General features: G+C 34.2%; 1 protein-coding gene and 1 pseudogene across 2 annotated transcripts; both read right to left on the bottom strand.

The window, feature by feature from the left end:
- Window positions 1–3,456: 3,456 nt before the first annotated feature.
- On the bottom strand, window positions 3,457–4,147 carry LOC147944217 (uncharacterized). Its single transcript, XM_087512504.1, has 3 exons — window positions 4,079–4,147; window positions 3,723–4,005; window positions 3,457–3,476 (listed from the first exon to the last, which is right to left on the bottom strand). Exons 1-3 carry the CDS (start codon window positions 4,145–4,147, stop codon window positions 3,457–3,459), a joined length of 372 nt encoding a protein of 123 aa, XP_087368630.1.
- Window positions 4,148–8,280: 4,133 nt separating this feature from the next.
- LOC104789396 (hyperosmolality-gated Ca2+ permeable channel 2.1-like) lies at window positions 8,281–14,264 on the bottom strand (annotated as a pseudogene). The gene is made up of 12 exons (XR_015557399.1): window positions 14,036–14,264; window positions 12,798–13,212; window positions 12,523–12,669; window positions 12,340–12,403; window positions 12,011–12,220; window positions 11,192–11,386; window positions 10,671–10,969; window positions 10,281–10,528; window positions 9,574–9,849; window positions 9,107–9,340; window positions 8,836–9,019; window positions 8,281–8,755 (listed from the first exon to the last, which is right to left on the bottom strand). The product of XR_015557399.1 is annotated as a hyperosmolality-gated Ca2+ permeable channel 2.1-like (transcript).
- Between the last annotated feature and the right edge of the window lie 89 nt (window positions 14,265–14,353).

The following is a 14,353-nucleotide window of genomic DNA, read 5'->3' on the forward strand; positions in this document are numbered from 1 at the left end:
ACCCTAGAAAATTAGGGAGAAATCAATCTTTTGGAAGTGAGAAAAGAGAGAGGAAAGGGAGCATAAGAGGAGGTCTTAGGTGATAAGAGGTTGAAGGAGTCAACAGTTTGATGATCGATACTCCCTTGGTAAGACCGCACCTATTTTACTAATCTGATGTAGAGAGACAACGATGGGGAGACTGAAGGTTCTCTAAGGCTGTGGAGTTCAGAGTAGGGAGTGTTGAGCCTAATCATGGGCAGAGTACAAAAAGTAGTTCTCAGTTTGATGTGATGAAGAGTGCAAAGAAGAAGTTCCCTAAGAATATGTGAGTTTCCACTTTCAAACCTTTTCTCTGTTCTTGAGTTTCTGTCTGTTCTTGCTTGAGGACAAGCAAAGATTCAAGTCCGGGGGAATTGATGTGTCTGTATTTTATAGGGTTTTAACTATAGTTTTTAGGATTGTTTTGAGTCTTTTGTTAGGTCCAAGTGTGCTTTTAGAGTCTTTTTAGTCTTGTGTGAGTCTTTACAGGTTCTAGGTGACTTTGGAAGGAAACTGAGTGTTTTGGGGGTGAAAATATGCATCTAGAGCTAAATTGGTTGAAGACTGATCGAGCTAGTCAGCAGATGGAATGAGAGCAGAAAAACGTTCCGGATCGACTGATCCTTTCGAGATCGACCATTCCCGTCCCCGACGCAACTTTTCCTTATTTGTTTTAAACCGACTTTTAGGGTTTTATTTTGATATTTAAGTTAGAGGCACGGCCTCCAGAGACATAAGCTTTATTTTCTAAGACTATTTTGTATTGAGAGCAAAGGGAGAAGATCTCTAATCCTTCTTGACACTTTGGAGAAGATTTCTAAACCCTATTTTCTATTCTTTTGCAATTCAATTATGTTTTCTTCATTATTGATTTGCTGTTTCTGTTTCTCTATGGCTGAGTAGTTTCATTGTTGGGTTTAGGGTTTCAGAAGGGTTTCTATGATTTATTGATGCTAGATTTGTTAGATTAGGGATTGATCTTATTGTTCTTCATCTATAGTTGTTCTTAATGCTTAAGCTAGATTGATCACCTAGATTAAGATCTTAGGTTTAATTCATCGGGGCACCAAAAGTGTTGTTGAGTTGCTTGAAAAGAACATAGGTGAGCAAGGTGATCCTTAGCCAACGAAAGTTGAAGTTAAGGCACCTTGTGAACAGATCAAACTTGAACTTGTTATTGCTTGCTTGGTTTGCTAGATCCAAACGACGGTTTAGGGTTTAGTGAATTCATTGCATAGATAGTTAATGCTGCGAAAGTAGGTTAGCTTTACAACTGTGATTTGAGTTCTAGAACGGTGTCTAATGCTATCCCAATTTATCATCTAATTTCGTGGTCATGTCCCCTAACTGATTCCCTGCGCCCAATGTTTCCTTTTTGATTCAAAACAACTTGTTTACTTTTCCGTTTTTAGATAGTTACTTGATTTCACAAACTTTTCCATTGTCTTAGCTATACTTGATCTTGATAATTTCTTAGTGCAATTGTTTGGTCTTTGTGGATTCGATCCTGAAGTGTTACAACGATACCACTAGATCGTGGTGGAGTACACATTAGGTTTTAATTGACCTGTTGATCACATGGATTACTATTTAATTTTTAATTTCATGGTTCTTGTATATGTAGGTTTTAAAAGAATACAAGCTAAGAGATTTTAGTGACGATGAAGAAACTCATGTGGGTGAAATGCATGCTAACTTAGATGTACTAAATGGTACAAGACAAACAGTGGTCGATTCAGATGAAGAGAGTATAGTGGATGGACGAGACCCAAAAAAAACTACAACGAGCAGCCGCAAAAATCTTCTCCAGTAAAGATATTTCAACCCACTGCTTCTAATATAGAAACATTTAAACAGAAGAAAATCGGTAAGACAATCAAACTCATGGAAACGAACCATGATACTAAAATTGTGCGAGAGAAGAGTAAAAGGGAGACGAAGCCGGGGCCGTCTCTACTAACACCATATCGAGGTACGCAACCTGCTGTAGGTATCTTAAAAACAGAAAACCAGTCAATGGCAATTGTTGGACGTGGATATGATCCATTTGCACACGTGGATGTGCAAAAAGTTAAAGTTTTAGACGATTGGTTATGATTGGACAAGTAAGTTTTTTATCTACGTGATTGTCATGTTACTAATGTAGTGATTCTTTTGTAGTTTTTTTAACAAGTAAACGTTTGTTACCTTGTAGTGAATACCCTATTGGCTCCCAGCAAAGTGGCGTGGAGTTTTTTCATCTTCTGCGAACTCCTCAAAAGTGGCTAAATGAAGAGGTTATTATAGCATTCAATAATAACATGTTTCAGGTTTTTTCAAGTATATTATGCTTTCTTATGATAATCTATTATGACTTTTTTTAACAGCATATTAGCAGTGGCATGAACTTGCTGCGATTAAGATTAATGAAGAATCCAGAAGAATTTAGAAGTGAGAGGATTGCTTTTACAGATGCTTATTTCACAGCAATTTGGTCCAAAAGTTACAAGGATTTTCTAGAGTCAAAAGCACTTCCTATTTTTCCTAACGGAGCATTTAAATACGTTAGTGGGGAATTACCTGCATTTGCTAAAACAGGAAAGAAATGGAGGACAGAGGTGGATGATATTTATGGTGTTCTCCATGTCAATAAAAACCATTGGGTAGGTCTATTCATTTCTATCCCGAATCGCTGTGTTGATGTCTTTGATTGTGGGTATAAAGGTAGTAAGAATGAAGATATTGTCACAGCCGTGAAGCCAATAGCTCATATGTTACCACATTTACTTCGAGCAGCTGCATTATCAATAGAAAAGGCAAAAATGAGTGTCGAGCAATACAAAATCCGACGGCCGCGGACCAAGATTCCCAAATGCATAAAGTGGGTGACTGTGGAATATATGCCATAAAGTTTGTCGAATGCCATGCATTAAACGCTGAGTTTACGCAGCCTCTATCTGATACAAGCATCAAAATGGTTAGAGAGAAGCTTGCAGCTGAGATTTTTGACGAGACAGAGCAAGATGGTCGAACAGTCTCTAACCCAATCCCAATTGGAACGTGACCATGAGTTATTACATCCCTATTGATTTTTCATTTATTTTGACTAGTTATGGCGGCTTCATTTCTATCACAATATCCATATATTTTGTGCGTTTCAGATTTTTACAGACTTTAAATTTACATTTCAAATGATGATTATACTTTTCAATGATGCTTTGAACAGTCTTCCATATCTAATAATCAAAGTTAAGCAGGACATTCATGTGCCTCTATAAAGAACTACAAATAGAAATTTAAGCAGGACATGCATGTGCAGTATACACAAACGACTCAATATATATAAAATAAGAGAGCATTACTTGTAAGTTGTAACAACACGTGTGGTAGCCACCACATGCAACTTCATATGAATATGACACTTCACAAATAATCGATGGTATCAGGCCTTTGGAATTAAACTACGTAACGATAATCTGAAAACCAAAGCATAATTCTCAAAAACAATATGTTAAAGAACTTGATAATCTGAAAACCAAAGCATAATTCTCAAAAACAATATGTTAAAGAACCTGAAGAAAATAATAATTAAATGTTATTGCAAGTTGCACGATTATGCCCAGCCATCTTACATTGTGAACATGTATGATGTTTACGTAACTTCTGGGTTGATGACTTCTCACAAAACTTCTTCTTCTTTTTTTTTTTGAATAGATTTTTACCCATCGCCTTTTCAAGTGCAGAAAGGTATCTTGACTTCTTTGGTCTACCAGCACCACGAATTTCCTCCGGTGAAAGACATCTTTTGTTTGCTATATCAAGCGGAGACTCCAATTCAACATCTTTTGGATTAATAGACTCAGCATATGCATTGTACCAATAGATTTTTGTGTAGTAACGATGTATGAGTGCTTCTTCGGATAGATTGGGACGCTTCATAGCAGCAGCAAGAGCGTGTTCACATGGAATCTTATCAATATTATAAACGCGACAAGTGCAAAGCATCTATTACAAGTGGAAAAAGGAGTTTAGCAAATTAAGTCTTAACATATATGAATTATGAAAAAAGAAAACGTACCTGTTGTAGATCAACGACACAAGCAACATCACCGCCAGTGACATGGCTAAGATGAGCATCTTTGCACATAAAGAGTATTGGCAATAACAGTTCTTTTTTTTCAAAGTTTTTTCAACTTTAGGAGTGAACAAAGTTGTTGCACATAAATTGTTTCCTTTATTAATTTCATTTTTCTAATATTTCCTAATTTAAATTTCGTTTTCAAATAATATTCTGAACATTTAATGTAATATTTTATATGTGATTTTTACAATATTTATGTAGTTAAGAAGAAAAATTAATAATATATGGAGGGATAATATGGTAAAAATGTACTTTACAAATCTTTTAAAATCTTAATAGGTTAGTTTAGTTGTTTCTAATAAATTCTAGGTTATTATAGCAAATCTCCCATAGTTGTATGTGTAAATATCTTTTTACGATAGATAATTATAAATTATATCTATATATACATTTTTGAGACATTTATGAAATAAACCCTGGAGTTAGAACTTATTTACAATCATGCCATTAACATTAATTTTACAATTTATTCTTTTAAATAATATCAAATTTGAAATCTAACTTAAGAATATTTTCTCTTATTCAAATTTCCAAAAATATCGGACCAACACCCATTAGCATTAAATATTTTATATTTAATTAATTCATTCTCTAAAAAACTGTTGATAATAACTTATTTTCATGTGTTTGAAAGCCAAGTGATTAAACTGTTGATAATAACTTTAATTTAAAAAACAAATTGGGCCCGAACTGACACAAATTGTTAAAAAAAAATTTACTTCTTCACCAAAGTGTTTTTCAGTAGCTAATATATTAATATATAGATTTTTGATCCATACTAATAAGAAACAATTGATATAAATCAAACACTCCACCATTTTAATCGATTTGCACAACTATAAATTCAAAAGTGTTAAAGGATATAGAGATAAAACAATCAAAGTTACAAAGTCAAATTATAGTATACTCATATAATTATAAACATATAATATATTATGTAATACTATTATCTCTATATTGTAAATGAAAAAGAAAAATCATAAAAATAATATTTTTGTTGACTAAATTAAATTTAATGAATAATAAGGATATTTTAACTTGTAAACAAACTACTATATGTAGACAATGGAAATTACACACTACATAATGTATTGATGTAAAACTATAATAGATTAAAAAATACATAATATATTATATACATATATTGTTAATATAATAAAAGAAAATTATTTTGTATTTCTAAAAAAAAAAAATATAGTCCTGCGGTGTACCGCGGGTGAATATCTAGTTGTTATGCAAAATGTAAATTATTACACTTCTCATTTAAGTCGTTTTATATAAAATAAGAAACTTTACGCCAAAATTATAAGGGAGATTTACTCAGATGTACTCCAAATTAGGTAATATTACCAGAATTAACAAATCTTTTTTTATTAATAGGATATTTCAGGTATTTTCAAAATATCCAGCATGCCCTTGTTTTATGTTACAGAAAAAAACGTAATTACAAAAATATCATTGCCACGTCAGACTCAACATAAGAAATTGCTGATGTGTATTAAATAACTCAGCCATAACGCGTTACAGAGGTAATCACGGCTGAGTTACAGTTCAGTTGCGCTTGATAACTCAGCCAAGCGTTACGACTGACTTAATGAAATCTGGCTGAATTATGCTATAACTCAGCCGTCCTTACGGCTGAGTTTTCACCCGATGGTTGAGTTGTCAAAATTTTGGCTGAGTTATCACTACGACACGGCTGAATTAAGCTTTTCCGGCTGGCTAAGTTATGAACAACGGCTGACTTATGAGATGTCGATACGGCTGAGTTATGGTTAAACACTGTAACTCAGCCGTCATAAGCTGACTTATCGGACAACTCGGCCATTTTACGGCTGACTTATTAGCAAAAAATTAATTACTAGAATATCATTCAGTTACGGCTGACTTATTAAACGATACGGCTGAGTTACAAATTTTCAGTTGATTAAGCGGCTGAATTCGGCAGCCATTTTTTTTGCTTTTTAATTACTGTAATAGTATTCATGTTGCGGCTGAGTTATAATCTTGTTTGATGGCTGATTTAATTAGGCTGATTTACATGTTCGTTTGGTGGCTGACTTGCCACTTCGGACGCATCATCTTCTCCGGAAATACGAATCGTCGTTTTTCGACTTCCATCTTCTTCACCTGATTCAAAAGTGAAGTTCTTTACCTTCTTCTTCACCTTGTTCTTTACCTTGTTCTTCACCTTGTTCTTTACCTTGTTCTTCACCTTGTTCTTCACTTCTTAATTTTCCTCATTCTTATTAATTTTCCTCATTCTTCTTCATATTCTTTCATGGATCCAATTCCGATAATTGTTGTTTCTGGTAATTGAGTAAAGAAACACAAATATGTATTTAACACCGATGATAGAGGGTGTAGAGTTGTGCAGATAGATGCGGAAACAACGCAAGACAAACTTGTTCTCGATGATTAATGATTGAACGCGAGGAAGGATGAAACGGCTAATAAGCCAGCCACGAAGCATTATAACTCAGCCGGCATATGAATCTAAGAGACCTTTCGTTTTCTTTTAAGTATTATAATTCAGCCGTCAAGTAATAAAATTCAGCTGTTTACTTTTATTTCTTGTTATAAGTCAGCCACGAAACATTTTAACTCAGCCGTCATATGAATCTATGAGACCTTTCGGTTTCCCTTAAGTATTATAACTCAGCCGTGAAGTAATATAAATCGGACGTTCACTTTTAGCTTATTTATTGTTATAAGTCAGCCACCAAGAATTTTATAACTCAGCCGTCATATGAATCTACGAGACCTTTCGTTTTCCCTTAAGTATTATAACTCAGCCGTGAAATAATATAAATCAGACGTTCACTGTCAATAATGACATGAAATCGTTTGCTGATGTGTATTTTTTTAAATATTTATGGAATTAAAAATAAAAAATTAACCCAAGAGGTGAATTGTAATTACACCCATAGCATTAAATATCTGAGCAATTTTTAGAAAATTTATACATATCAAGAATAAACCAACTTTTAGAGTACATCTGAGTAATTCTTTCAAATTATAATCATACTAATGTCAACCTGAGCTTTTAAAGTTCTTTATCAAGTTAAAAAATATTTCAATTATTTCATTTTCAGTAAAAGATATTGTAATTATCGGTTATAGATTTGTTACATGAATGATATGTTTTAAGTTATTAAAAACAGTTACAAATATTAGAAATGACTTAGCCGTACACTCGTACTCATAATATAAAACTTACTAATTTTATTTTTAGTGCAAAGAGCAATTGAAAGGAAAATATATATTGTTCGAGATATTAGAGAAGCTGGGCCAACAAGTTTCATGAAGTTCAGTTTGTTTTTACAAAGAGATGTTGTAATATATATTTCCTCTTCTTTTTACTCAGATTGTTTTTTACCGCCATTAAGGCTTATGAATCAATTGTATCTTGATTATATTCATTCATCAATATAATCAATTTCGATGAAAAAAAAAAGGAAAATATATAACATAGAAGCATAACGTAATAACTTTTGAGCATGTTTTAGTACTAAACTCTACCCGTAAAAAACAATACCCTAATTGTAAAATAGAGAACCCAAACCTATAACAAAAATCTAAAAATTAAATTAAAATATTGTAAATGTGTTAATTAGTGCTATCTTTAAGAAATTTTTAGAGTATGTGTTATTTTTGTCAATAAAACTTGTTTTGTGTTATTTTAAAATAATTTTCAAATTATATATCGGTTTGGGTTAATAAAAGATGGGTTAGTAAGTGATATTTAGATTTTACAAGTATACATATTTTTTTTTGTCAACCATTGGGCCACAACAGACCGGCCCATTAGCCTAATCCCTACATTCGTAGGGAGCGGCGGGACTCGATCCTAGGTGTGATGGTGCCTTGTGCATTAAGGACTTACATTTGGCCACTGCACTAAAATCACTTCACAAAAGTATACATATTTTGTTTCCTTAATTTATTATTGTTATTTTTTATTTTTATTTTAATTTATTTTAAATATAGTATTACATGACATATTGTTCTTTTTTCATTAGCTAAGCTAATAGGGGTGAACCGAAAATTGTTCTTCCAACAAAGCATGCTTGAAGATACTATGTGAGAAAGAAGTTAGAAGAACAAAGAGCTCTTTTGCTCCGACATATTCCACTCTATTAAGAAAAATCCTTCTTCTTAGCAATTATATACACAGTTGCATTCTTCCTGCGGTAACTATAAAATGTACATCTTTATCTCGGCAAGAAGACTGTACATGCTTTAATGCTTTCCCTCATCTGTTTTGTAGAGATTCAATATGAATTTCCATCGAAGAAAAGTGATAAAATATCCCAAAAACAATTTACATCCACTTTTCTTCAAGTGAGTGAGAGTATTCCCAGTAACATTGGTTTTGGAGCTGAGCATGCCCAAGGCAAAACTCTTGTCCTCAAAGCGCTGATTTGTTGGAGCCGCCTTCGTGATTACTTCACTAGTAAAAATGTCTGTCTAGTTAATTCCGTTTGTGAAGTTCAATCATCTTTGGAGAAAGATTGTCTGGTGAAGCACTGGGACAGGACTTAGCATCATGTTCATGACCAGCGTCACTGCCTTGGAAGCCCCATAACTCTTTAGCTATCGCATCCCCTTCCTCTGAAAAATGTAAGTCTCATTAGTCTGTATTCAAGTAAAAAATCTGAAATCATACACAAACAATGGTTTGAACTCGAAACCTGGCTTCAATTTTTTAGGATCTGGTAACTCCTGGTTTACCAAAGGAGTAGTACTACATTCAGCTTTACTAGTAGATGATTTCTGAGAGTGTAATGGTATCTGTGAGTATACATTGTGCAGTTTTTTATGTAACTCTTCCATCTTTCCTGATATTTCATCAGCTCTGTCCATATCTATGAGAACCTGAAAAAGAAACCCATCTATTCAGCATCGAGAAAACGCATAAAACTGCAGTAGGAACATCAAAGGTTTTGGTTACATTTAATCTACCTGGGCAGGATGTTTGTGGAAAATGGGCGCAAACCTCTGCCGACAATACTCACTAAAAAGCAAAGTGAGAAGAATTAGTGGTATGGTGAAACCGGAAGCAACCGTTGATAGTTTTAATCCGAAAAACCCCAGAGCTATAATCTGTGTCAAGATCAGCGAAAAGATTGTTGTGTTGTGAAAAATAGGCCAGTATTGTCCACCGCTTTCGTACTTTGTGATATAAACGTTGAGTATCTGCAAATAGAAACAACTCTGTTAGGACTAGGGAGGATTTATCTTTTAAAAATTATATTAAGAGTTTTCTGATGCATGAGCCTGAGCCTGGCACTACTACTGCCTCTTCTTATGACCGTATACATGACTATAAACATTGCAGAAGCAATCACGATGCTTTTTGAGTGCCTAACTATGCCTAACTATGATATTATGTAAAAAAAGATCAGAGAACGTATTGATTGCACACTTACCTGATTTTTGTATATGAGATATGCAAGGAAAAAGTATATCAGCAGAAACGGCAGTATTAGTGGTGCTATGACTGAATTGGTGAAACCAAGCAGCCCAAACAAAAGCACCCGGGGAATTTCGGTGTGGTATGGGAACCTAAGTGTTTCATATGAATCATCGTCGTTCTTGGAAACAACTTTTGCTACCATATTCCAGATAAGAGCCATAGGCTGCATTAGTTCACAAGCCAAACTGGCCCAACCAGATGTGAAACAATAGGTCATGAAGAAGCCAGCCTGCATACATGGATAAAGACATTATCAAAAACAATAATACAATCTCACTTTTACTAATATGAAACAAAAGAAGGTGCTCAAGCAATGGAGGTCACACGCAACCAGAAAAGGTTAATCCCAAATGATTCTATAACATAAATAAATTTTTTCCTCCAATGGGCTTAATACTCTCTGGTATAAAAATCACACATACTATTAAAGTTGCGAGATCCAAATTTGGTTTGCAGCTAGATTTTACTGAAGGTTTTTATATCAAACTGTTTTAAAATTTCCACACAAATTTTGTAAAACGTTTATTTTCTTTTGAATATAATTTAACATTAAATTCAAAAAAAAAAAAAAAAACTAATGTCCAAGAGACTGTAGAAAATGGACATTAGCAAATATTCAAACCTTTGCTCTGAAATGTAAAAAGGCTATGGGTAAATCACCTGTGTTGGCACTGATCTTGCAAGTTGTGCAGGAATGTCTGATGACAGACCCTGATAATATATTCACGAAGAACACATTCCAAATGGTAAAATATAAGACTTTGATGCACGCACTCTTCTTCCTTATACTCCGTGAAATGCATCCCTCCAAGGCCGAAAAATACATCATTAATGGTGGAACGGCATAGAAAAATAGAATCAAGATCACACTGGGTAAGTACCCTGTGATGACCTGATTTATAAACTTCCTGCAAAATGGTTTGAATGGTTGATTAACTTTTAAGATGATAAAACAAATCAAGAACATCAATATTTGATTTCTCTTCAAGTTTCAAATCTATAAAGAATGCTATGTCATGTCTACGCGTAAGGAACCTGCAAGTAACTCACTTCTGCAAGACGCCTCTTAGAAAAGGAAATGCATGAGACAGCTGCTGTAGTTGAGTCAACCCTTGAATGAAGGTCACAGGAATAAGAAAAACAAACATGAAGGCAACTGCACCAACAAGGGTTGCTATTTTCCGTATCCAAAGTTGTCGATAAGGAATGTTGAGATTCTTCCAATACACATCGTGAGGTTCCGGAGCTAAGTCTGTCACCCATAACATAGGATTTGATGATAGTAGAACCTCTGAAGCAACAAGAGCGTCATAGCGTGTCTTGAAAAACACAAAAGCAGCTGGACGTTCCTAAAAAAACGCAGACAAAATTTGTGGCTTCAGTTAACTATTCTATATTGTGGGTATATGATATTAAGCACTGCTACTTCTAAGCTCTAGCAGAAAAGTGAAAAATGTCGTAGTGTATATGGTAATACAACTCATTAATGGTGGTTTAAAACTGAACTGAACAGACAAACCAGATAACCACATTCTATGCTTAGATCAGGGATAGTCAGAAGAATTCCTTACTTGCTCTGTCGTAGTCGTAGTCATAGTTAACTCACCAAGCTCCATTCCTTTCACACTGTCCCCCTCATTAGATAGGATATGAAAAGAATTTGTGGCTGTGGGTCCTCCACAAAAGGTGCATGGCCTTAAACTCGGTTTACAATTGATTTCAGGAGCTACGTGTTTTATACTCAGGCACATCCTCTCCGCATCACGCTGAGACAGAAATTGTGATAATCTATAGGTCACACTTTTTCTATGACACAGAACAATGAATCTCATTTACGATATCACAAGCACAAACCGTCCACATATAATCTACCCAATTTCTAACAACTTCTGTTTTTGATTCAACATGCTGACAGAGAACCAATGAGAGACTGATGTGGTAAAATTGAAGCAACCACTCAACTATGAATGAAAACAATACAGATATGATACAAACAGAGTTCCTCTAAAAGATCTTTGTATACTCCATGAATATGTGTCTAATATGAAATTATTTTTAGCTGAACTAGAATTAATTATATCTAGTGTTCTCTGAAATATCACCAATCTCAGCATGTGGCTATCAAATAAATAACCCTCTATAACATCCAACAAGCACATAATACTTCAGAACCATGAAGTATTACACCAACTACGAAAGCTATCAATAAAAATAGATAGTGGAAGAATAAGAAACACTTAAAGCTGGCAAAACTTTTCACATCTCACAGAGCAATCGCAGTTTTTTACTAAAGTTTCTAGGTGACAGTTTTAATCTGACTAGTAAACCAAGAGGAAGGTGGGCTGAATAATAGTTTGGTTAAATCTGACTGGTCCAAGAAGAATACGTACCAGCAGTCTCTGAATGATGCCATTATGATAGACCATTTGGTGGGACACATAGCTGGATGAATAGTAGTTTGTGAAGAATTTGGTCAGTGTGTCACTGTAAGATTGCTCAGGAGACCATGGAATAGCACGGATAAGAACAGTAAATTGACTTGGCTTTGAGGCACTTCCAGTAATATGTCCAAGCCTCATTTTTGCTATGGTCCTATACTCCTACAGTATAAAAAAAGTGTCAAAAGATTTGAGGAAAAAAAACTAAAAAGAAGATAAATTGAGGAACCAACAGTAAGTATTATGTATGCATGAGATAAACTAAGGTACGAGGTCCTCACAAAGTAAAGAAGAAGGCAGGCTGCTGAAGTTATAATGTACAGTGCAAGACAATGAACCCACAGCCTGAGATCAGTAAATGTAATAAGAAAAAAAATCAGCACTTTAAGCTCTCTGTATAAAATAATGTTGAACTATCTTTCAAAGAGACATACAGGTAGAAATAAAAGCAATATCACATTTACCATTTTGAGCCTTCTTTAAGATTTTCAATTGTGAACACTTCAGATGACTCCAAATGGATTTCCTTATGCACCATCGGTTGCCCATAATAATTAACAGGCAACACAAAGGCAATGCAAACAACAGCAACTATAAAGAAAGTACGAATGCTGCAGAAAATACAAAACACATAGGAAAGCCAATTGTGCGGGTTATAAAACGTAACATAAGTAACTGTAGAATAAATCAAGAAACAGAAAAAAAAAAAAAAAAAAAAAAAAAAAAAGCAATAAGTAACCTGAAAAGGACCATCCTGAGGAAGACCACAGCATCGAGACCAGCAGCAGCTAATAACTCATCTTCACTAGTTTCCCATGCTTTAACCAGCCAACTAGGAGAAGGCACAAACCTCTCATACCAAAAAGGATCATAACGTCTAGCACCTCCACAAACAAGCCTTCGGCCAAAATAGACACAGTAATTGGATGGCTGTTTCCTAAGTATGGAATAAAGTGACAGAAGCACTATGCATATCGAAATATTGATCCCAGCAGATGTAAGAAGAGCTGATATCTCCATCTCACTCTCAGTTCAACCCCGTCCTTACTAAAAATTCCAGGCAGGGAAGAACTTCATAAGCATATTCACTTTTGATCCAAAACAGAGAGATATCCAATCAAACAATATAGTAGTCTCTTAGATCCGCAAAAGAACTGTAAGAACACACAAAATAAGAAAATAAGAAGCTTAGAGATCATAAGATCTTAGAGACACATATATAAACAAAATTCTGCAATCCAATGCCCAAAGGATCCAAACCAAAAAAGTTCTGCAATCCCAATGCCCAAAGAATCCAAACTGAAGCATATTAAGCAGATGGCAATGAAAATGACAATAAACAAAATCTTGCAGTTAAACAATTGGCCAAACATCTCATTACCAAATTCAAACAACCTAACATTCAATCTAAGTGCCGACTCTAATAAATGACTAATCACATAATCGTATCGTTAATATACATACCTTGTCAGATATAATTAACTAGTAAAGAAACATGATTTATACAACAACCTCTAATTTCTTCATAAAGAAACAGAAACAAGAACAAAATCATAAACAGTACCTTAAACTTGCAGAGGAAGATAAGTTGGTAACACACAAAATAATAATAACGCACTTAGATTCAATCTCAATTCTCAAGTTATCAATTTCTCTATTCCCAAACAACAACACACTCGGATCAAAATTACGATTCGCAAAACACAATGGCCTAAAACAACAAAAAGTAGTATACAAAAACGCGGATAACTAGAACAAACCGTGAATAAGAAAAATTCACATTCCACTCAAATCCAGTGAAACAAAAGCACGATTTCGATTCCCACGAAGAACCAAAAAAACACATCAATCGATAACAAAAACCAACGAATTCAAAACCAATTCGTCAAACAAATCTACAGAAACAATAACATAAGAGAATCAATTCGAAGAGAATTGCAAAGTACAAAAAAAAAAAAAAAATTCCACATGACTTACAGAGAGAAACAGGAAAAACTTTGGTTTGACTTAAGAGAGAATTCGAATTGCGCAACAGAACCAGAGAAGATTCAGAAACCCTAAGAAATCGCAGAGAAGAAGAAGAGAAAAAAACAAAAATAAATAAAATAAAAAAAATGAGAGACACCCCAATTGCTTTGCAATTCCAATTCCGAAGAGTTCGCAGTTCGCACATTTACAGTTCATTCAATGAAACCAAACCATGCTTAATAATTATAAAATTTAATACAAGCCCCCCAAAATTAAAAATATTATTAGGTACGAAACGCCACGTGTATGGAATTTAATGGTTAATAC

Source organism: Camelina sativa, chromosome 5, assembly GCF_030686135.1.
Source record: "Camelina sativa cultivar CO46 ecotype springtype chromosome 5, ASM3068613v1".
In the NCBI taxonomy this organism is placed as follows: domain Eukaryota; kingdom Viridiplantae; phylum Streptophyta; class Magnoliopsida; order Brassicales; family Brassicaceae; genus Camelina; species Camelina sativa.